General features: G+C 40.4%; 1 protein-coding gene across 1 annotated transcript in view; it reads right to left on the bottom strand.

The window, feature by feature from the left end:
* TRIM44 (tripartite motif containing 44) overlaps positions 1-13,685 on the bottom strand; it is a 114,462-nt gene extending 100,777 nt beyond the window's left edge. The window contains exon 1 of the mRNA XM_069471266.1: positions 12,688-13,685. Coding sequence (XP_069327367.1) covers positions 12,688-13,356 — 669 coding nt within the window. The 5' untranslated portion in view covers positions 13,357-13,685. The remainder of the gene's footprint in view (positions 1-12,687) is intronic.
* Between the last annotated feature and the right edge of the window lie 11,087 nt (positions 13,686-24,772).

Raw genomic sequence — 24,772 nt, 5'->3', positions numbered from 1 at the left:
TATCTATCTTATTTGAGTTGCTATTATTTTGGATTTTTCTAAATTATTTCATAACTTTACATGCCGTCAAACTTAATCCCAATGTAAACACCGATACAGTAAACTGCTATGCAGTACTGGTCTCTTTCAGTTCTTCATTAATGCCCTGGGACTAGATGAGATTATACTATTTCATATCACACATTTACCAAATAGTTCATGCACATCTACTATCCAGCAGGCACTGTGGTAGGTGCTGGGAACACAAAAATGATTAACATATAGTTCTAGCCTTGGAAGAGTTTATAACCCATGAGGGACAGATATGGAAAGGGATGATACAGTACACAGTATTTAGTGCTACAGTAAATGTGTACAGGCTACTGCTATGGGAACACATAGAAGGGCTATCTAAAAGGCTGTATCTACCTAGTAAAAACGCTAATGTGACATGGTGTCAGCCTAGCTCACAGCAACCTCAAACTCCTAGGCCTAAACAATCCTCTTGCCTCAGCCTCCCTAGTAGCTGGGATTATAGGTGTGCACTACCACACCTGGCTAGTTTTTTCTATTTTTAGTAGAGACAGGGTCTCACTCTTGTTTGGCTGGTCTCGAACTCCTGACCTCAAGTGATCCTCCCACCTCAGCCTCCCAAAGTGCTAGGATTACAGGTGTGAGCCACTGTACCCGGCCTGAAGTTCATTTCTTTTCCTTCTAACTTTCATAGCATACTTTTTATACTTCTCTAGTACACACAATTAAGCATGTTAAAGACTGCCTTTCTTATTAGGCTATAAGCTTCCTGAAGTTGAAACCTTTCCTTATTTCTCTCAATATCCATCACACAAGTCACCACAATAACTGCCCCCAAAATTATTAGGATAAATAAAATTAACTTATAAAAATATCAGTCTCTGAAATTGAAGCTAACTATTAATATATGCTAGAGTTTGGACATATTATAATGAATGTTCTCTTTAATATTCTTATTGAAGTTAAAAGCAGATTATCACCTTATCAAAAAATAATCACCTCTCAAGAGATTTTAATACATAATTTAATGTTCAAAAAGAATAATCTAGCACATTATAGTACACATCAAAGTCATTGCCCATATGGTTATTTGCCATAAATTATAGACTGTGCCTTTAGTAATGTGGGAAATTTTGTTTGACTGGTTTTGTTTTTTCCATTTTTGATTAGTTTTCTGACATCTAAAAAGGGCATCAATATTGATTTTTTTTTCCCCCTGACGACATGTTGGCTTGATCCCTATCATAGTGATGCACACATACACACATACACATATACACACACAGAGGATTCAACTTTCCCAGGGCCAGGCTTCTGTTGTTTCTCACTGCATTCTCATTTCTACTTCATGTATCAGAACTAAAGCTCTTGCTCCACCCACTCCTTGTTTATACTCTGTCTATATTCTGAGAAGTCCATGAGCATCTATGTTTCTCCCTGCCACCCAATAAGTTTAGCACCTGGTTCTGGATATTAAAATAACCAACAGGAATAAGAACATGAAACAGAGCTAGTCATCCCAGACTGAACTGTAACCCCAAGCAGAAGACACACTCGACACTGATACGGATGAATCTCTGTCTTCTCAGACTTAGGTCAGATGCAATGGGAGAGAAAAGCTGGGTATACTAATGGATAGGTAGGCCGGACAAACTCCATGTTTGAGGGTTATCGTCAAGAATAGCTGGTGCCAGAGGCACAAAATCCTTTATTTCCAGAGGAGCTTAAGAAAAATAAGCCTACTGCATCAGCAATCTTACCTCGAAAATCAATTGCCTAGCAGTATAAAATGCCTATTAACCCAGTCTATTTTGATTGAAAGATCAGGGAAGAGAAAGAGAGGGCATTAGACTCTCGGGGGAGAGAGCAGGGAAAACCTGGACCTTTTCTCTCACACCCCTGTCTAAGCTCTGCCACTTTCCAAATGTATGACCCTGGGCAAGTTATTTGACCTCTCTATGCCTCAGGTTCCTTCTTTTTTTTTTTTTTTTTTTTTTGAGACAGAGTGTCACTCTGTTGCCCAGACTAGAATCACAGCAACCTCAAACTCCTGGGCTCAAGCAATCCTACTGCCTCAGCCTCCTGAGTAGCTGGGACTACAGGAACGTGCCACCATGCCCAGCTAACTTTTATATATATATATATATATATATATATATATATATATTTTTAGTTGTCCAGCTAATTTCTTTCTATTTTTTTAGTAGACACGGGTCTGGCTCTTGCTCAGGCTAGTCTCAAACTCCTGAGCTCAAACGATCCGCCCACCTCGGCCTCCCACAGTGCTAGGATTATAGGCCTGAGCCACCACCCCAGCCTTAGAATAGATATATTACAATAGAATGTTACTAATAGAATGTACCTCTAGATCGCTGAGCCTAGGAGTTTGAGGTTGCTGTGAGCTAGGCTGACGCCACCGCACTCACTCTAGCCCAGGCAACAGAGTGAGACTGTGTCTCAAAAAAAAAAAAAGAATGTACCTCTAGGATTGTCATGAGGATCAAACCAGTCAACATGTATAAAGCACTCTGAAAAGTGCCTGTACATAGTATTACGTAAGTGCTAGCTATTAATATTATTAATCATTTTTCAAGAATCAGGCTATGTTCAAAAGTTGACCAATGAGTGAGGGAAAGGCAGGGAGAGATTTTTCAGGCCAGTGCATGAGACATTACATTATCCTTACTCATGGAATCACAGAAAGGAGGGTCAGACACAGAAAGTACCAGAGAACATCCCCTGTCTCCCAGACATCAACAGGGATAAGTCATGTACCCTTAACTCTGTGGTCTTCCTCCCGAAAATCCATAAGCCCAGTCTAATCATGAGATGAACATAAGACAAATCCCAAAAGAGGGACATTCTACAAAATATGTGACCAGTACTCCTGACAACTGACAAGCTCATCAAAATAAGGAAAATCTGAGAAACTGTCAAAGCCAAGACGAGCCTAAGAAGACATAGTGACTAAATGTAATGTGGTATCCTGGGTAACCTACTGGAACAAAAAAAGGGCACTGGGAAAAACTAAGGAAATTAGAATAAAATATGAACAATAATGTATCAATATTTGTTCCTTAATTGTGACAAATGTATTCAACAAATGTATTCACATTAACATGTTAACAATAGGAAAAACGGCATGGGGTATGTGGGAACTCTCTATACTATCTTCTCAACTTTTTTTTATAAATTTAAAACTATTCTAATGTCAAAATTTTATTTAAATACACACACACACCCCCCCTATGTATGTATGCCTGGCCCCATCCTGAGAGATTCTGATTTGATTGGCTGGCGTGGGGCCAATCACAGGTATTTTTTAGAGATTTCCCCTCTACAGGTGATTCAAATGTGGAGCCAAGGCTGAGAAACATGTTTATTTTGTTGGGCTCATCAGCTACTCCTCTTTCACTCCAGCCTACTCCATCATGGCGTTCTTGCTACCCCTCCAACACCCCAAGTTCACCTTTAATCAGAGCTTTTGTATTCACCATTCTTTCTGCCTTAATCACTCCCAGACTTTTCTTAACCCTTACATTATAAAGTACAATTTTAATAATTTAGGTTGCAGGAAGAGTCCACACCCTTACCATGACACAATTAGATAGCTCTTCCCCCTTCATTTAACCCTTCTAGTCTCTTTAATGAAGCTCCATCACTGCCAATGTTGAATCCCCTGAAAAAATCTAATATTGTAAAAGGGATTCCTATAACCTCATATTGCCTCCATAGAGTAGTATTTTCACTTGTGCTGACAGCACATTGTAATTGCTAGAACAATGTCATTCTCTCACTTACAGAGCTAAGAGTTATATAAACCAAACCAATTATCTCTACTATAAATAAAAACACTGGACTTTGTATAAGCAGCACCAAATGGTAGCACAATAGGAAGGTTTCCCTAGATCTTTGCAATATGTCATAATTCAGGTCTTCACCCAAATGTCATAGCTCAGAGATGCCTTCCATAACACATCTAATCAAAAAGTAGCCCTATCCTGCCACACCACTCACTCTTACATTACCAGGATTTATTGTTTTCATAGTACATATCACCATCCAAAATTACTATCTCTCTCCCCTGCTACAGGGTAAATTCCAGAAAGCTAGGGCCTTGTCTGTCCTGTTCACTGCATACTTCCAAGACTTATTACAAGTTAAAAAAGCAAATTTTGGGCCCAGGCATGGTGGCTCACGCCTGTAATCCTAGCACTTTGGGAGGCCAAGGCAGGAATATCACTTGATGTCAGGAGTTCAAGACCAGCCTGCACAAGAGCAAGACCCCATCTCTACCAAAAAAAGAAAAAAATTAGCCAGGCATGGTGGTGCATGCCTGCCTGTAGTCCCAGCTACTTGGAAGGCTGAGGCAGGAGGATCGCTTGAGCCCAGGAGTTTGTGGTTACAATGAGCTAGGATGAGGCCACTGCACTCTAGCCTGGGTGACAGAATGAGACCCTGTATCAAAAAAAAAAAAAAAAAGTAGTACATTTTGAAGGGTAGACTGATAAACTGAGAAAGGGGAATCCCAGAGCTACAGACCTCACATAAACTTTTCACAGAACTATTTAGGGGCAGCCCCAACTTGTGACACCAGGCCATCTCTTTACCCTAGTCTTAGCTTTTGTCTTATTCTGCACAAATAAATAAGACACTGGTTGAACCATTAAGTAGCCAGTGCTTCGTGCTTATTAGAAGGTGACCTATAGCCTTTCAGACAAGAAATAAAAAATATAAATAGGTTCAAACTCTGCATCCCTACCAGAGCTGCTTCTGTGAGCTAAGAGCCAGAGCCACTGACCACTATTGGATACCTAATGGCATACATCCAGCCCCTCTGGAGTCACAGCTGTTCTGAGCATATGCCTTTATCCTTCCAACCACCCTGATACCAGTGTCCCCTCACTGACTCTCCCATGCAGTTGTTCCCCATATCACTTAACCAAACATTCTTCTCCCCAAATACTCATCTTAAAAGCAAAGAGTGTGGTTTCAGAATCTTTGGGTCCATAAATACCAAAGCCATGTTAAGAGCTCCACAGATACTATGTACTTACTGCCAACCACTTCCCCCTTTGCCACTTTTTAAGTCTCTACCTTTTCTTCAGGTGATCTTAGGGTGAACTAGATAAGTGCTTTTCAAATCACAGGACGTCACCCATTAGTGTGCCATATGAATTTAGTAGGAGGGTTCAGAATTTTTCTTTTAACACAACAGAAAATGAACATACCGTATGTAGTAAGGTAAACAGTGTTCCATTTGAGTTAAAGAGGTGTGTATGTAAATGAGGTCACAATGTAAAATATATTTCCCCTACCGTAGGCTATGTTCAAAATAGTTTTAAAAACTACTAAATACTGACTATATCTAATTGTACTTTGATTGTTCAACAAAAAAATTCATTAACTATAGCTCCAAATGCAAACTCCCTTGACCACATAAGAATTTTCACATGAATAAATCCAAAAAGCAGATCAAGTTTCTTGGTCAGATCCAATGACTCATTTTCAGGCCCAGAAATTATGGTCAGAGCGGAAAAAAAAAAAAAAAAAAAAACATATCTGAGATAAGAAGTCATGACCCAGGTAAGAAGTCATAAAGTGGGCCGTGTGACTATTTTTCTATGATAAAACTAGAGCCCAGGCTCAGTTCAATTTTGGACCAACAAAATCCTCTGCAGACCAAATGCTGTGGAGCCAAACAGCAATAGAGCAAAGTCCAGGAGAAAAGATGGAATAGTGCTTCCGTGACTAAGTGTTGACTTTGTCCTTTCAGGGTGCTCAGCTCAGACCATGTGGCCTAGCAGGTTGCTTCTACCCCTGATCCCCTCTTGCTGTGTGGTCACCCTGGTTTTCTGCCCATCTGGCCTTGTTACTTTTCCAAGAGTCAACAGACCTTGGCAATAATTTGACTTTCAACCACCAATACCAACCACTCACAGCCTGATTCAGCACTGAAGTATCAAAACAAATTGTACAGACTCCTCCCAATGCTAAACTTGTATGTTTAACTAGCCTCTTCATATTAATAACAAAAACAAGAGCTAACATTTATTGAGCACTAACAATGTGTTAAGCATTGTTAAAGTCTCTATCCACTAAGTCATTTCGTTCTCACAAAAACCCTATTTCTTATTATTATACCCATTTTAGAGATAAGGAAACAAGGCAAAACTGTTACATAACTTGCCCAAGGTCAAAACTAAGTGGCAGAGCTAGGATACTTCTTGTCCCTCTCTAATACTGTATTATCTTTTATTTATTTGTAACACTGTATGTTTTTCTCTATTTCCCTCTAATACAATGTCAGCTCCAAGAGAAGTAGAGACTTCTTCCATTTTGTTCACTGCTATATCTCTAATGCTTAGAAAGTACCCACACTCCACTGATGCTCAATAAATACTAGCTGAATGAACGAATGCCATTAAACAATGATCCTCTTCTCTTGCCCATCATCCCACTGAGTCACTTTTTATATTCCAAAAGACTTACTCTTGGCCAGGCCTGGTGGCTCCCGCCTGTAATCCTAGCACTCTGGGAGGCCGAGGCGAGAGGATCGCTCGAGGTTAGGAGTTCGACACCAGCCTGAGCAAGAGCAAGACCCCGTCTCTACTAAAAATTGAAAGAAATTAGACAGATAACTAAAAATATATACAGAAAAACTTAGCCAGGCATGGTGGCACATGCCTGTAGTCCCAGCTACTCAGGAGGCTGAGGCAGAAGGATTGCTTGAGCCCAGGAGTTTGAGGTTGCTGTGAGCTAGGCTGATGCCACGGTACTCTAGCCCGGGCAACAGAGTGAAACTCTGTCTCAAAAACAAAAAGACTTACTCTCTTGCCAATAAGCAAATGTACATTGCACTCAAAACATTTGAAACAGAGAAGTTAAACTAAAGCTACAACCAAGCTCCCACCAAGCTCAAACCTTTATTGGATCAAAATGAGCAGCCCCTCACCCTAGCTGCCTAAAAGAGCAAATGGCATGCCGTTTCCTAAGAGAAAAAAGAAAATATTACTCCAGTTTCTAGAGTTCTTTTAAACACAATGTCTGACATTAAATGAAAAATCATGAGACATTAATAAGCATCAAGAAAATGTGACATATAATCCAGAATAAGGCCCAAAAAGATCCAGAGAAATAGATCTCTAAAAAATAACCAAATAGACATTCTAAAGTCAAAAAACATGGTATCTTAAATTAAGAATTTAATGAGAGACACACAATGGAGTATTTGCAGTAGTCAAAAATAAATTTAAAAAAAAGAATGAGGCAAATCTATGAAGTAATTTCCAGGACATGCTGCTAAGTGAAAAAAACAAAGCATAAAAGAGTATTATTTTCCCCATAAAATCCATTAACTCCAGTTTCACTATGAGGAAGACATCAGACAAATCAAAATTACGGAATATTCTACAAAATACCTGACTAGCACTCCTCAAAACTATCAAGGTCATCAAAAACAAGGAAATGTAATGTTGGAGTCCTGGATAGGATCCCAATATAGAAGTGATTAAGGGGAAAACTGGTGAAATTCAATAAAGTCTATAGTTCAGTTAGCAAAACGGTTCCAATGTTAGGAAAGGCAGAGGACAGGAAGCAGCTCTTGATCTGAGGACAGTTACTGATCCCAAGAAACTGGGCTGTGAATTTGGTTAGGGATGAGAAGTAAGGTGGGAGAGGAGTAAGGGGTAAAAGAAAGCACAGCCTATGGCATGCACAGAGTGGGACATTTAAAGGAGACCCTTTCCATATAGACGTGAGACCCTCCCACCTTCCCATCCCCGCCAAAGAGTAAAACCCCAGAGTAAAGGCAAGCTAAAAGTAAACTTGCAGTCCCTTCAAAGGGGACTGTAGGAAGTGTTGTCTCGGAGCTGAACAAAACAGAAGGGGGATTAAAAAAATGAACGAAAAATCTTTAAGAGGCTGTAACCTTGGGCAGGCCCTCCTGAAAATTTGGTTCAAGAAACCTTAAGAAATTAATTCAGGCTGGGAGTGGTGGCTCACGCCTGTTATCCTATCACTCTGAGAGGCCTGGGCGGGAGGATCACTTGAGGTCAGGAGTTTGAGACCGGCCTGGGCAAGAGCAAGACCCCCGTCTCTTCTAGAAATAGAAAATTAGCCAGACAACTAAAAATAGAAAAAATTAGCCGGGCGTGGTGGTGCACACCTATAGTCCCAGCTACTTGGGAGGCTGAGGCAGAAAGATCGCTTGAGCCCAGGAGTTTGAGGTTACTGTAAGCTAGGCTGACACCAAGGCACTGTAGCCCGGGTAACAGAGCAAGACTCTGTCAAAAAAAAAAAAGAAAAAGAAAAAGAAATGAATTCAATTTAAGGGCGTTCTAAACAAGTTGTCTTCTCAGGCCTTAGCAGAAGCAAACTCAAATTTCTCTTGAAATGTGCAGCTTCATGCAAGTCTTGGGGAAATCCTCACAAATAATTTTTTAAAGTCAATGAGAAGTTATTGAATCAAACATAACCAAGCACAAAAGGAAATAAACAAAAAAACCCCATCAAAAACAACAGAAGAAAGTGATCTGTACAGTCTTAACATACTGGAATTATTAGAGGCAGACTACAAATCAACATGCTACTGTTCCCAAAGAAATAAAGAGAATAGCTATAGTATGAAAAAACATAATGAAAAGATATGCTTCACAAATTTATACTACTATATTTGAAAATTTAGACAAAATAGACAAACTTCTGCGAAAATGTAGCTTATCAAAATTGACTTAAGGAAAAAAATAGACAATCTGGACAAATGTATAACCATTAAAGAAATTAAATCCATAGTCAAAAATATTATACAAAATTATACAAAACAATAACAAAACAATCCTCTCCCTCTGCCCACACTCTCTCCAGGTCCAGACAGCTTCCACGGTCAGTTCTACCAATTATTCTAGAAAGAAATATTCCAATCTTACACAAATACTTCCACCAGAGCATGAAGAAAGAATACATTAGAAACAATACACTCTGCTTTGGACTATGAAGCCAGCATAACCTAGACTACAAAATCTCATGAGGACAGTACAAGAAAGAATAATTACAGGCTAATTTCTCCCATAAATTTTTAAAATTCTACATAAATTATTAATAAACCAAATCAAAAAACATAAAGATACTTCATCATGACCACATTGAGTCAAGTATTAATATATCTCAGAAATGCAAGGCTGCTTTAATTATAAAATAGCACGAAGAAATGTAAATAAGACCATATAAATGCACACACCTATATTTGCAAAAAGAAAACACTTGAAAGATAAGCCAAAAATGAATAAAAGTGGTTGCCAACAGTTGGTGGGAGAACCAGGTAAAAGGGGCATTTGAGACATATGAACACATTACTGATTTTTTTAATTTAATTTTAAAAAGTAAATCAGCTGGGCATGGTGGCTGATGCCTGTAATCTAGCACTTTGGGAGGCCATCGTGGGAGGATGACTTGAGGCCAGGAATTTGAGACCAGCCTGAGCAAGAGCAAGACCCCATCTCTACAAAAGGTGGCATGCTCCTGCAGTCCCAGCTTCTCAAAAGGCTGAGGCAAGAGGATCGCTTGAGCCCAGGAGTTTGAGGTTGCAGTGAGCTATGATGAAGCCACTGCACTCTAGCCTGGGTGACAGAGAGAAACCCTGTCTCAAAAAAAGAAAAGTAAGTCTATTAATGTAATTCATTGCATTAACATAGTAAAAGAGTAAAATCACACACTCATCCCAATAGATGCAGAAAAATAACTTGATAGTCAATATCCATTCAAAATTAAGAAAAATTTGGTAAACTAGGACCAGAAGAGAACTTTCTTAATCTCATAAAATATATTTAAAAAAAAACTATAGAACATATCATTTATTTGTGAATGATGTAAGTTATGCCTAGATTAGGAACAAGACCAGAATATCTATTATCACATCTATTCAACATTACACTGGAGGTCCTATCCAAAGCAGTAAGGCAAGAAAAAACCAGTTATAAGGATTGGAAAGAGACAAAAACTGTCCCTCTTTGCAGGTAATATGATTATGTACGTAGAATGAATCTACAGATAATTAGGATAGAGTATTTAGCAGACAGTTAATACAAAAATCTATATATAAAAGTTAATCATAATCCTACATATAATTAGAAAAAAGCTTAAAAACATTTTTTCCAATGTTACTTAGGATTAACTGCACAATGTACAAGATCTTTCAGAAAAAAAGAAAACTTTATTGTGAGGCAGTAAAAAAGACCTAAATGAATGGATCAGAAGACTTCATGTAGTAATGGCATTAATTCCCTCTATATTGGTTTATAAATTCAATACCATACCCAAAAAAAACTTTTGCAGGCTTTTTTATAGCATGATTCTAAGAAACATAAAGGGCCAAGACTGGCCAAGACACTTTTGTAGAACAAGATGGAAGGACTTGGCTCTATCAGATATTAAGACATGCTATAAAGCTATAGTAACTAAAAAATCATGTTGTTCACACAGGGATATGCTAACAGATCAATGGAACAGAATAACAGAGTCAATAAACACATTCACATACAGGCACTTGATGTATGACAGGTGGCATAGCAGATCAGTGCAAAAAGGGTAGGCTTTTCAATAAATGCTGCTTAGAGCAACTGTCTACCTGTATGAGGGAAAAAGGAAATTGAGCCCCTACTTCCACTACACAAAAATCAATACTAAGTGGAACAAGACACAAAAAGCACTAATTATAACAAAGTATTGATAAATTTTACATTAAAATAAAGAACTATTCAAGGCACCACTTTTTTTAAAAAGAAAAACCACACAGTAGAAGATATTTACAACCCATATAAACAACAGATAAGTCAGAAACAAATATATAAAAACTTCTATAAACGAATGAGAAAAAGATAAACAATCCAATAAGAAAATAAGCAAAAGACCTGACTGGATATTTCACAATAGAAGAAATACAAAAGATACTCAAAGTCATGGGTGACTAGAGTAATGCAAATTAAAACTGCCATAAGATGCCATTACATATCCACAAGATAGACAAAAATTTAAAATATTGTAATAGCAAGTGTTGGTGAAAAATACATAAGCAAATAGGAACTCGTATACTCTTCATGGCAATGCAAACTGGTACAACCACTTTGGAAAATAGCAACATCTAGTACTGTTGAAGGTATGCATAGTCTATGATCCAGTAATTTCACTCCTATGTTTATATTCCATTTAAATGTATGGAAATGCGTACCAGGAGACATGACCAAGAATGTTTATACCAACATTGTTTATAATAGCCAGAAGCTCCAGAACCTAGGAACAAATCAAATGTTTATCCATGATAGAATAGGTAAGTGCAGCACATTCATAAAATGGAAGTCAATACAGCAATGAAAATGAACAAACCACAGCCAATCACTGAATGAATCTCACAGACACAATACTGAGAAAATGAAGCAAAACCCAAAAGAATGCATGATAAAAATATGATACCAACAGAGGCAAGTTCAAATAAATTTTTGAATGCACACGTAAGTGGTACAAGTAGAAAGATAACCAAAGATATCATCACCACAGAAGTCAGAATAATGGTTATCTACAAGGAAGAGATGGTTATAATTGGAAAAGGGCAGGGGCAGGAGGGGGCTTCAATATTGTAGTAATATTCCATTTCTTAATCTGGGTGAAGGCTATATCAATCAGTATTTGCTTTATAATTATTTGTTAGACCGTGTGTATGTTTTTACCCACTTTCTCAATAAAAAATAGGGATTAAAAAAGGGAAAATCTAATACACACGATCTTCATTATCAAAGTATTTGTTATCCCAAAGCCAGCAATTGTGAGGTTGCTTAGGAAAGCAGAGGTCATCATAGTACGACAGCATTCACTGAGATACCAATCTCTTAATGAACTGATGGCTCCACTCAAACTTTCCTCCTTGGTCAACACTAGCAGTTTCTCTTACTGATTGTAAACACCCACAATATAAATTAAAAGGCAAATCATTTGCAAATTCATTCATTCAACAAATATTTACTAAGTGTCCACTACTTGTCAAACACTGCTCTAGGGAACCAGCAAGGTCCAAGATAGAAGGCCCAGGAGGAAGACATGGGAACTTCCACTCCCACCCCAATTTGGCCTCTACCCTCTTAATGTCCTTTCCTACGAAGTTGCACACATGAAAAACCTAAAAGGAACTCAGGGCACACATGAAGTTATCATCAAAACCACTACATAAGGGAGTCTTTTCACTACAGAGAAATCACTGTAGTGATTGGATTCATTTTGCAAAATCATGGCTTCTCATGTTTTCAGGTAGGCAAAGAGATTGCCCTATCAAGAGCCCGAAGGCAAGGCACTAGTCTCAACGTTAGTGATGCAGCAGAAATTGGCCTAAGCAGGGTCAAAACTCCCAAGAAATGCTTTACCTGGGATCCAGAGCAGAGGCCTGCAATTTTCCAGAAATTGGACACTAGATTTTGTGTGTGCATGTATTTTATCGGGTCAGAGCACAGAACTTTCATTTGATTCTCAAAGGAGTTCAACCAAATGGGTGAGTAAGCACTGCTCCCAACAAGTTGAATAGATAGCTTTTTAGGGACGTGGTGAAAGTGAATATGGTCACAGCTAGGCCACCTGAGTTGAAAGCCAGGTGTCCGGACCCCTAGGCCTATACTCTGAAGGCCCAATACTTACTCTTAGTTCTTCGAAGGCTTCGTCTAGGGTGGAGAGTTGGTGGCCCTGGTGAGCCCCAATGACTGGACACAGGACACAGATGAGCTGCCTGTCTTCCTGGCAGTAAGTGCTCAAATCGAGCCCATGGTCCGGACACTTCCTCTTGGCCACTCTCTCTGCTTCCATTTCTATTTCAGGGTCAAATTCGCTTTCTGCTTCAGTTTCTCCCTCCGCCTCAGATTCTCCTTCTTCCTGATTGTCCTCCTCTGCCTCGCTTTCTTGCTCATCCTCCATTTCTTCCTCACTGTCTTCTTCACTCTCGTCATCGCTCTCATCCTCACTCTCTTCCTCCGTCTCGCTCTCTTCTTCCGACTCACTCTCTTCCTCAGACTCACTCTCTTCCCCTGCTTCGCTTTCTATCTCCCTCTCCTGCTCCACTTTGGCCTCCTCGTCTTCCTTCCCCGCCCCCTCCCCGCCGGCTCGCGCGGTCCAGGCCTGGGCGCCGTGGACGTATTCGGCCAGGTGGTGACTGAGGAACTTCTGCCTGTGAGCCTCGGCGTGGCGGCGGCAGTAGCAGAAGCCGCATTCTCGGCACACTTCTTCGGCCCCAGGAGCCTCGTCGGGCTCGCACTCGTCACATGTGCCGTCGTGAGGCAGCTCCTCGAAGGCCGCGCCCACGCCGGAGGCCATGTGGGTGCTGTGACGCGGCCAAGGCCTCCGAGCCCGCCGCCTTCCCTTCGCGCGGCCTCTTCACTTCCTCCTTCCACCCCCGGGGTCCCTTCCTCGGGTGTCGCCGCCCGTCTGGGCCGCACCGCGTCTCCGAGCGGGACCTGGGGCCGCGGCAGGGGCTGCCCTGGCGGAGGAGCAAAAGGCCTCCCCGCCGACTTCGCCCGCTCTGCGCTGCTGCTGCGCTTCCTCTGCAGCGCTGGGCACTTCCGGCGCGGACGCCCTACGCCCCCGTCGGCCCCCGCGCCGCGCCGCCCGCTCGGCCTCCGGCTACCCCGGCGAGCTCGCGGGCGCCGCGGGCCCTTGCGCCGCCCCGGTTCCACTTTCCCTTTCGCTGTCAGGCGGCCCCTTTCACTTCCTGAGTCATTTAAAGTGGCAATGGCCCTTTTCTGCCTTTCCCGCGGGGCTCAGCTGCGCGGCTCAGAATCTCAGCATCCCCCGAAGGAGTAGGAGGATGGAGGAAGTCTCCCGGAATTGGGCCCCGCCTCCCCCACTCTCTCCCTGCAGGTGTTACCCTGACTTTTCAAGGCCACTAGCTTGGTGTCCCTGTGTATTTCAGTCGCTCTCTTGCCACGTTATCGCTGCCCATCACAGTCCCCGCTGTTCTGCAAGGTGCCAGGGACTGAGTGGTGTTTACCAGACTGAACCTGACCTCTTGGGACTTCCTGAGGGCCCCAGAAGGGCTGTGTTTGAACTCCAGGGCTCAGGGAATGTCAGAGTCAGGCTGAGCAAACAAACATTTTCGAACCACTGCAATACTATGCCTTGTCTGTTTGCAAAGTCTATTTGCATTCCTGCTTCCTAGGGGCTCAGAACTTCTGGGATGGCAACCTCTGTGCCTTTTTCTGAGAGCCTGTCTTGGCTTAGACTGAAATGTCAGGTGAAGTGAGATGGGAAGAGGCAGTATTTGTCTAGTGAGAGTTCCAGGTTCCAGCCATTTTCCTTTATGTAAGGAGTCCCTCTAGATTCAGATTGGATTCCAAGAGAAAGTTAGGGGACCATTGTTTATTGAACAGTACTAAAGTGCCAAGAACTGGGCTAGATCGTTTTATGGCTCTTTTTAAAAGCCGGTTTTTTGGAAGATTCCACTGTCCAAGGGCCCCCAAATCCTGATGCCACTGCTTATCAGTTTTGTGATCATGGACAAGTTAACACATCATGTTTTCCACTTTTTAAAAAATATGTAAAGTGAAAATAATGGTAATAGCTATCTTATGGGGTTGTTGTATGGATTAATTGTAAAGGTGCCTGCACTGTATTCACTAATTATTATTTTTGGCACAAATTATATTTAGTGCTCACAGTAACCCTTTGAAGGAGGTTTTGAAACATTGTACACACATTGGGCATTTCTGGTGGGCTAGTGGTAGTGTAGGCAACTCCCAACCCCTACCCCAAATCAATGTCTCTCCATTCACAGAAGAGCTTTTATTTTGTACTGTATTTGGGAGAGGAAAAAGAATTTTTTGATCTAGTAAGGCGAGGGGCTGGGGGTGGTTAGGAAGAATGGAGGAGTGTGGAGTGGTGTTTGTCTTTCATTGATTCCCTTAGATAATTTTGAGCTGGGGTTTCCAAATGGTCTCCACAAAAATACCAGGGAATGAAGTGGGTTAAAAAGCATTTTAAACAATTTTTATGTTTCCCTGGATGATGTATGCTTAACCTTTGTGCAGCTTTTGTTAGATATTTTAGTTTTTAGAAACCTTTTTTTTTTTTTAACCCTCAGAACAATTCTATAGAATGTTGAAAAATATCGGATTTGTTTTGTTCTAATTTATACACATTTCTCCTTTTCTCTAGCTCATTTCTCTGGAAATTGCTTATATGTCTGCCTTTGAAACAAGGATTGACGCACCATTCTGAAGAAAAATATTCAACAAATGTCAACTCAAATGTCACCATCAATAATACCTAGTGAGTAGTATTCCTTGCTTGATTATTTACACCTCCTCCTACCCCAGGCTTAAAAGGAAACAACTTAGCCTTTAGAAACATAATGTTATCACATGTAGAAATCTTTTTTCAATGAAGATAATTTTTTAATGTCTTAAAAGGACATTTTGTGTCCGGATTTTTGGTGGGGGGAGGAGGAGTTTTGTTGTTGTCGTTATTGTTGTAGTTATTTCTTAATTTTACTTGACAGAAGGTTAAACTGTAATACTGTGCTATTTAGTATCTGACACTTGTAATGCTTCTTTGAGTCCTCTGTGGAGAGAGGGTCTTAGAGGCAGAAGCTGATGGAACTATTAAAAAGAAACTTTATAAAATTCTATTGACAAGTTGTGGCAGAATCAATGAAGCAGATCTTCTGTACCCCTCTGCACAGAAATTAAAACCGTCTGATTCCCCAGGAATCGGAATCTTTGGGAGCATCCAAAAATGGCACTCTTATTATATTGATCTATTACTGCATAGAAAATTGCCTCAAAATGTAGCAACTTAAAACAATAAACATTTATTATTTCACATAGTTTCTGTGAGCCAGGAATCTGGGAGTGGCTTAGCTAGGTGGTTCTAGCTTAGGGTCTTTCAGTGAAGATGTGGGGTACACTATAGTCATGTGAAGGCTTACCTACAAATGTAGGATTTGCTTCCAAGATGAATCACTCAGATGGCTGTTGGCAAGAGGCCTCATCACTTTCTACAGGGCTGCTTGAGTATCCTTGTGACATGGCAGTTGGATTCTCCCAAAACAAGTGATCTAAGAGAGGGCAACATAGAAGATGCATTGTCTCTTATGACCTAAGCTCAGAAGTCACCTGCCATCATTTCCAATATAGCCTATTGCTTTCAGAGATCAGCTCTATTCAGTGTGGGAGGAAACTACACAAGGGCTTGAATACCAAGAGGTGGAGATCTTTGGGCCATCCTGGAGGCTGGCTACCACAATCTGCCCTTTGATCTCCCAGGATTCGCATATCTCCCAAATGCAAAATACACTCACTTCTTTTTTTATTTTTTAGATAGGTTCTCACTCTGTTGCCTAGGCTAGAGTGCAATGGTGTCATCGTAGCTCACTGCAACCTCAAACTCCTGGGCTCAAGTGATCCTCCTGCCTCAGCCTCCTGAGTAGCCGGGACTACAGGCATATGCCACTGCACCCAGCTAATTTATCTATTTTCGTAGAGATAGGATCTTATTCTTGCTCAAGGTGGTCTTGAACTCCTGAGCTCAAGTGATCCTCCCCTCTTAGCCTCCCAGTGTGCTAGGATTACAGGTGTGAGCCACCATGCCCGGCCTGAAATACACTTACTTCTTCCCCAAGTCCCCCAAAGTCTCAACCCATTATATTATCAGCTCAAAATCCAGAATCTTATCACCTAAATTGGGACCAGATGGGGATGAGACTCCTGGATGTAGTGTTTTAAGTGGAGCTCCTCAAGTATAGTTCATCTGAATACCTGGGTCTCCCACACTTCCAACATACAATGGTGGGACAGGTTTAGGATAACTGGTACAGACACGCCTGCTCAAAAAGGAAGAAAATACGGGAGGCTCTGAGAGTCACTGGGCCATAGAATTTTTAAATCCATTTGGGCACATGTTGGAACTTCCTTGAGTAGGGCTCAAATCTATTTCTGCCCAGGAATGACTTTCCATGGCTCTTGACCTCACCCTTTGGGCTCTTGATTCCACTTTCTGGGTCATCCTTCCTTTTTCATTAAACGTCGTCCATGTTTGCAGTTATATAGTTTTGTCAGTTTGCTTCCTACAGGTAGAATTTAGGAGGTCCAAAGGCCACTTTTCATTTTGTACTGTCTCTGTGTGTCTGCTGGCAGTGTTTCTGCCAATATAATTCTTTTAAAATTTTTGTGAGTCTCCTATAAATCTAATTGGGGTTTACTCTGTTGGACAAAAATTATACCCACCAATCTCTTCAAGATAAGTCTGTCTCTATAATATAGAGTTTCTTTGCCGAAACTGCTGAAGCACAACACCGGTAAGCTTTATTGAAGCCCTAGTGTTTGCTTTAATGATTCTCTGAATCACAGCCATAGATCTTTTTGAGGTCTGAACAAAGGGTTTCACAGCCACACTCTCAGTTCATCATTTGATGATGTTTTCTTGGCAGTGTCCTGGAGTTTATCTTTGCCTGGAATCAATTTCTTTATTTTAGCATCATTTGCCATCTGGAAAAGATGGGAATTTCCAAAACTAGCAAGTTCTGGATCCTTTTTTTTTTTTTTTTTTTTTAAGTCCTTCCTGTAGATCTCTTTCTTCTCACATTTTGCATAATCAGCAAGAAGACATCAGCCAACACCTTTAACAGTCTGCTAGGAAATATCCTTAGCTAGAACACCCAATTGATTAGGCACATTTTCTACTTTCCAAATTACTGCAAGTGACAGTGCTACTAAACTCCTGCCACTAGATAACAAGGACCCCTTTCCTCCAGTTTCCAGTAACATTTTCCTCATTTCCCTTTAAGCTCTCACCTGCAGCTTTCTCAAAGGCCATCCGGATTCTACTAAGAATTTCTTCAAGACTCCAGTCTTTCACTAACAGTCTCCTCAAAGTTCTTCCAGCTTCTGCCCACTGCGCAGCTCCCAAGCTGTTCCAACATTTCAGGGTTTTGTTATGGAAGAACCTTACTCTTCATGATAAAATTTGCATTAGTGGTCTATTGCTGCATAATGTAGGGGGCAAAGGAAAACTTCCTTTTCACCCTCTGGAAGTTTGCTGAAAAATCAACTGAAAAAAGCAGATTAATAGGAAAAAAGGCATACAAATTTATTTAATGTAAGTTTTACATGACATGAGAGCCTTCAGAATGAAGACCCAAAGATATAATGGAAACTGTCTATTTTTATGTTTACATTCAACAAAGTATGGACAGCCATGTAGAAATATGATTGGACAAAAAAAGGGTATGATCTAATGCTAACAGACTGAGAAGGGAAATCTAGCAAGGCTTGTATGTTTAGATTCTTCTTGGCTTCTCTGTGCAGCATTCCTTCCTTCTGGGTATGGGGAAGGATCCTCTCTGGGATGGGGGCCGTATGACCTACAATCAAACAAGGTAGGTCAGATCATTTCTTTGTGGCCAATTTTACACAGAAAGGCAGGGGAAAGTTAGAGTAATATTTTAGGTTCTATGGCTGGGTTTGGAGAAAAGGGGTTCTGGTTTCTATGACCTGCCTTGGGGAAGAAGGATTCTAGTTTCTAGCCTCAGGGAAAAGTGAGGGGTGAGAGACAGGAAGGTAGGAGAAGGGCAGAGAGAAACTTTTGCTTCTCAGACCACTTCTAAGGCCTTCATTTTGGAGTATTGTTTTTTAAGCCCCAACAGTAACAAATTACCCCCAAACTCTGAGTCATCTTGGGGGCTGGTCATCACACTTGGCATTGCCATTGTGGTCAACAGTAGCTATAAGGCATCTCCAAGATGCTTAGCGGGCAGTAGATGTGGAGAACAGGGCAGTTTGCAGCTGCAACTGTTTTGTGAGTGTACATGGGACTTCCAGAAGTAAAATGGTGTCGTCCTAAATAAGCAGGTGTCTGCTATTATGTGGCTGATAGCTCTTAAGTCTTTAAACATTTGAACTCTACAGATGAGGAAACCTAGGTTCAGAGAGGTAAAGACACTTGTTAAAGATTACCCAGCCAAAAGGTAGCTGAGTTGGGATTCAAACTCAGATCTCTCTGACTAGATCTTACTAATTTGGCCTGTGGTATCAATAGATGATACCCCCAAATTGCCTAACTGCTTCCCAGTAACTTTACTTTGTCTTTTTCTTCCAGCTGTGAAATCAACTTCTATCCCCTTCACCTGTTCCAAATAGAAGAGCAGAGTTTAGTAAAATTCATAACACAGTACATTTAATTTCAGAAAAATCTTAAATTGCAAAGACAACAGGGTGAAATTTCAAAGTCCACTGCTTCAAGAAAGGTATATGCACCCCTTCAGCTGATCCCATTGTTATGTAATTAGACTGTCACTTCAGTGACTGGTTTCATTTTCCCCAACAGGCCCCTGAGATTGCGCCTAAATCTTATCTCATGCTATTATCATATTAGCTAACATCTTATCCTATTAAAGTCAGTACAGTGAAATGTGATATCCCCTACCCCATCCCAGCTCTGCTAAAATATAAAGAATGAAGACTATGGCTGGGCCGGACTCAGTTCATCAAAGCCTATTGGAGACAGACACACAAAATAATTCCTTGGCCCAATACCCTTCTGAATATTTTCATTTCATTCAGTGTTTACAAGTAAATGGCTCACTGCTTGGTAATATTATAATGCTCTAAACAACCCCACCCCTTAAAAGCAAGCATGTATAAAGCTAACTCCAGACAAGCTCTGATCAAGATATTTTCATTACATTCATTTAGTATGTTACTCGCAAAATAGTGCTAAATAGTTCCTGTAACTATAACAATAATTAAAATGCTTCATTTTCATAACCATGATGTAATTCACCACAAGAATTCAAAAGATCCCATTAAATCTTGTTTCAGTTTTCTTCAGACAGTTTCTACAAAGTCCCTGCTAATAGATGCTTCCATTTTACCAGTGTGGAAACTAAAGGCCAAGAGAGATACTTAAAAAAACTTCCAGTCAATTGTGAGTTAATCTCTGACTTCCTCTCTGGTTTTCAAGCCAGCTTCCTAACCTCTGGGTGATGCTAATTCTTTTCGGCAAAATGATGTTTTTCAAAATCCTCTCCTTGGAAATGGTTTCTTAGGGGTGGTCTTGGTGGTCTTGGCTTTTATCTGAGTGTGCTGCAGGGAATGAAGGCAGACACTTAATCATCAGTGAGATCCGCACTATTTGGGGGTGAGAAAAAATCCCTAAATTTGCCTTCCATTACACCAGTTGGAAAAGCAGTCACCTCTGGACTGGAACTAATTAAAGACTTTGTATTTCAGCAGTTAGTGCACTGCCCTTGTAAATCAGGGATTATGAGGGAAAATCTCCCTGAGGCTTGGTCTCTCCATTTATTTATTTATTTTGGAACTCAGGTGCAGATAGGCTAATCATACTACTCAGATCATAACTTGTCTACAGTACATGCAAGGCATCTTTCTTATTTTATGTATTTTTAATTTAATTTAATTTTTAATTTTTCCTTTAGTTACAGACTTCACTCCCATTCCCCCAGCTTTTCACAGAAACTCTAATGTGTTTGGTAAATGTCCTTGAGTATAAAAGTATCTTTAAAAAGTGTTCTATGTTTTATTTATGCATGTGTTAGACTTTACAGAAATAGGGCACTAAGGAATGCTTTCTGTTTCTTTCATTTTTTTTTTTTATACAATGCTATGATTGTTAAAATTGTGGATATCCACTCTTGACAACATTTAATATTATCTGACTTTCTAATTTTTATCAATCTATTGGGTGAAATCATTGTGGTATTACTTTTGCATATCTTGAATTGCTAATAAAGATAAATAGCTCTATTCTTGTTATTTGAGTAGCCTATTCATAGCTTTTGTCTATTTTTGTTTGAGTTTTCTGCCATATTATTGTTTTTGCGGTATTTTCTTGTACCTTCTAGATATTAACCCTGGTCAGTTTTAGACATTGCAAATATCTTCTCCCAATCTGTCATCTGTCCATTAACATTATCCAAAGTGGTGTCCTTTTTGAATAGGGATATTATGTTTTAATGTGATCAATCCATTCTGTTTAAGAAGTCCTTTTCTACCCTAAGATTATAAATATATGCTCTAATATCTTCTTTTATCTTTATGGTTTTACTTTTTTTTTTTTTTTTTTTTGAGACAGAGTCTTGCTCTGTCACCCTGGCTAGAGTGTAAGAATATAGTGGCATTATCATAGCTCAATGCAACCTCCAACTCCTGGGCTCAAGTGATCCTCCCTCCTTGGCCTCCCAGAGTGCTAGAATTACAGGTGTGAGTGGTTGTTCCCAGCCCTATGGTTTTACTTTTTACAATAAGTTTCATTTATAAGTCACCTTAGTATATGGTTTAAGGTAGGGGTCCAACTTTATTTTTCTCTGTAGAGTGAGACAGTTTTCTCAATATCCTGACTCAATTTATAATCCTAACTCTGAATAAAGAAATTTGCATTATGGGAGGTACCCTAATGATGTTGCTAAGAGTAGAGTGTGGGAGGTAGCTAACAGGTGACTTATTCCCCCTAAGTATGCTCCTGAAAAGTGGTACCTTTTCAAAAAAGTTTGAAGACAATATATTGCCATAGTAGTTATTTTTAGACTATGACGACAGGACATTGGAAGGGTGGAACTGAAGGAGGAAGAGGCTGCAAAACAGGAAAGACAGATAACCCAATGGGGCCACAGGACAGTCCAAAGGGGAAAGGGCTGTCCTGAAAATTCTTAAGGCAGCCTCTCCTGATGAGGTGGGGTGAGGACTGAGAACAGGTAGTCTCAGTGTGGGCCATTCATTTAATAAGTGATGATTGCTTTCCACGGGCCAGGTACTTTTCTAGGCTCTGAGGATATAACCACGAAACAAGGCCATGAGTGCCGCCAGTGCATTCGTATTTCTAGCACAAATTGACATTCTCCCATTTCTGGCTCACCTTCCACACTACCACCAGAATACTTCTTTCAAAGTGCAAATTTAATTAAGATGCACTCATCTTCTGAACAGCCACTAGTAGATTTCTGTTGCCTACTGAGAACTTGGCATGGTTTGACCACCTGCTTACTTCTCCAACTTCATCTCTTGCTACTCCTCCAACTCTACGTCCTGATCCTCCATACACCAAACCATTGTATGTGCTAAACATCTGGTGACCCCAAATAAGGCAATTCTACCATTTCCCCCATGACAGGACCCCACAAAAACCCCCAAATTTTTATGGCCAACTTGAATGTATAAATGTCTGGGGATGTAGCTAGACATTTTCAATGTCTGCTTATAATATTTAGTGTGTTAATTTAGTTAAATATATTTTATTTTATTTTGTTTTAACTCTTGAGACTCTGTTGTCTGGGCTAGAGTGTAGTGGTGTCATCATAGCTCACTGCAACCTCAAACTCCTGGACTCAAGCCTCCCAAGTAACTAGGACTATAGGCATGCAAGCCTCCATGCCCAGCTAATTTTTTTTTATTATTTTTTGTAGAGATGGGGTCTTGCTATGTTGTTCAAGCTGGTCTCAAGTGATCTTCCTGCCTTGGCCTCCCAAAGTGCTAAGATTATAGGCATAAGCCATGATGCCCAGCCTAATTTAGTTAAAAATATTTTAAACTGGCCGGGTGCGGTAGCTCACGCCTGTAATCCTAGCATTCTGGGAGGCCGAGGTGGGTGGATCGTTTGAGCTCAGGAGTTCGAGACCAGCCTGAGCAAGAGCGAGACCCCACCTCTACTAAAAATAGAAAGAAATTATATGGACAACTAAAAATATATACAGAAAAAATTAGCCGGGCATGGTGGTACATGCCTGTAGTCCCAGCTACTCGGGAGGCTGAGGCAGGAGGATCGCTTGAGCCCAGGAGTTTGAGGTTGCTGTGAGCTAGGCTGATGCCACGGCACTCTAACCTGGGCAAGAGAGTGAGACTCTGTCTCAAAAAAATAAAAGTATTTTAAACTAAAGATATGAAATATTAACTTAGAAATATTGATTCTGTTTGTCTCTCAAATTTCATGAAATAATTTTCTTCTCTTCATTGGCAAATCTGACAACAATGTCTGTCCTCATCATCACTAGAGCCACTTTTTTAGTCACAGAATGCAGCTTCAAAGCTTTCTACAATGTTTATAATATAGAGCTTTTTGAAACTAAATAATGCAGTCACTAGAATTTTTATCACAAGCCACACATACACCTTTATATAACAATAAGACATTTTTAAAAGTCCCCTATAGATGTATATATGTATTCTCCACAATGGAGCCATGTGCTGTGTGGGGTTTTGTGGGTTTTTTTGTTTTTTTTTTTTTGTGGTCTTTAAAAGGCTAGTTTACAACAACATGTACCACTAAGGATGGTGAGGACACACCTCAGGCAAGGAATAACACTAAGTGTTTAGATCAATCTCTCTTTCTCTCTTTCTCTCTCTCTCTCTAACTAATTTCGTCTACTTCCCCAAATGGTAATTTATTTTACTTAAAATGAAGTAACCACCTCATAAAATAATAGCCTTTAGAAGAAATCAAATTTAAGATAATCCTTTTCTGAAAAATAATTTGGAGCAAGAATCTTGCATTACATTTGGCTATCAGGAGCGACGGATTATTATGGTTCCCTAAACCATGCCATGCCTTGCCATACCTCCATGCCTTTGCACTTGCTCTTCCCTCTCCTATAATGCCTGCTCATCTCCTCCTCCATCTGCCACCTACCACTGTTCTCACCAGTGCCTCTGTTATCATGTTTATAAATTGGAAAGCAGTTGTGTATGTCACCTACCATGCAGTGAACTCCTTGAGGGCAGGGGCTGTGTCTATTGACTCTGGCATCTTCAGCACCCACGATGGCATCTAGTACCTCATTTTCTTCCTTGAAACCTGAAATAGTGAACTGAAAGTGAAACAATTGAAAGGATCACTCTATAATTTATTGTGCAAACTGGAATAACTTGAGAATGGAATTGAGCACCATTGACAATTATGCCAGGACACTAGTATAGACCAGAACTGTCCTGGGTAAACTGTGATGTACAATCATTCTAATAAGGTGACCAGGGGAGGCAGCCTTAAATTTCTAGTTCCCAAATATTAATAAGCTTCCTAGATCAATATTTTACCTTTCATGGGTCCAACTTCCTGCTTGTCCCCCCTTTTTTCTCATTCCTTCTCCCTTCCTTTTTTGCTCTCTCTTTTCTCAGCAAGACTCTGTAAACTTGCTAAACCACAACCACATAATTCTCATCCTTACTTCACGGGTAATTTAAGGATTAGAAGAGTCCATAACTCCTAATGTGGAATGTAAAGTGTGGAGCGGGAGCAAGGGAAGTATCTTGAGTATAGCTCTTGTGAGGGATAAAAACTCAAGACCTTTATATTTCCCTCCTTAGAAAGAGCCCTTGTGATTCAAAGCAAATGCTCAATAAAGGAAAACTTTTTTTTTATTTAAGCATATTACAGGGCTACAATTGTTTAGGTTACATATATTACCCTTGTCCCACGTGAGTCAGAGCTTCAAGCATGTCCATCCCCCAGACAGTGAGCACCACACCTATTAGGTGTGAGTATACCCATCCACTCCTCTGCCCTCCCACCTGCCCGACACCCAGTGAGTGTTACTACCATATGTGCACATAAGTGTTGATCAGTTTATACTAATTTGATGGTGAGTGCATGTGGTGTTTTTTTCTCTATTCTTGTGATACTTCATTTAGTAGAATGGGTTCCAGCTCCATCCAGGATAATACAAGAGGTGCTAGATCACAATTGTTTTTTTGTGGCTGAGTAGAACTCAATGGTATACATTTACCACATT

Source organism: Eulemur rufifrons, chromosome 6 (assembly GCF_041146395.1).
Source record: "Eulemur rufifrons isolate Redbay chromosome 6, OSU_ERuf_1, whole genome shotgun sequence".
Lineage (NCBI taxonomy): Eukaryota > Metazoa > Chordata > Mammalia > Primates > Lemuridae > Eulemur > Eulemur rufifrons.
This window is presented reverse-complemented; position numbering and strand designations above follow the sequence as displayed.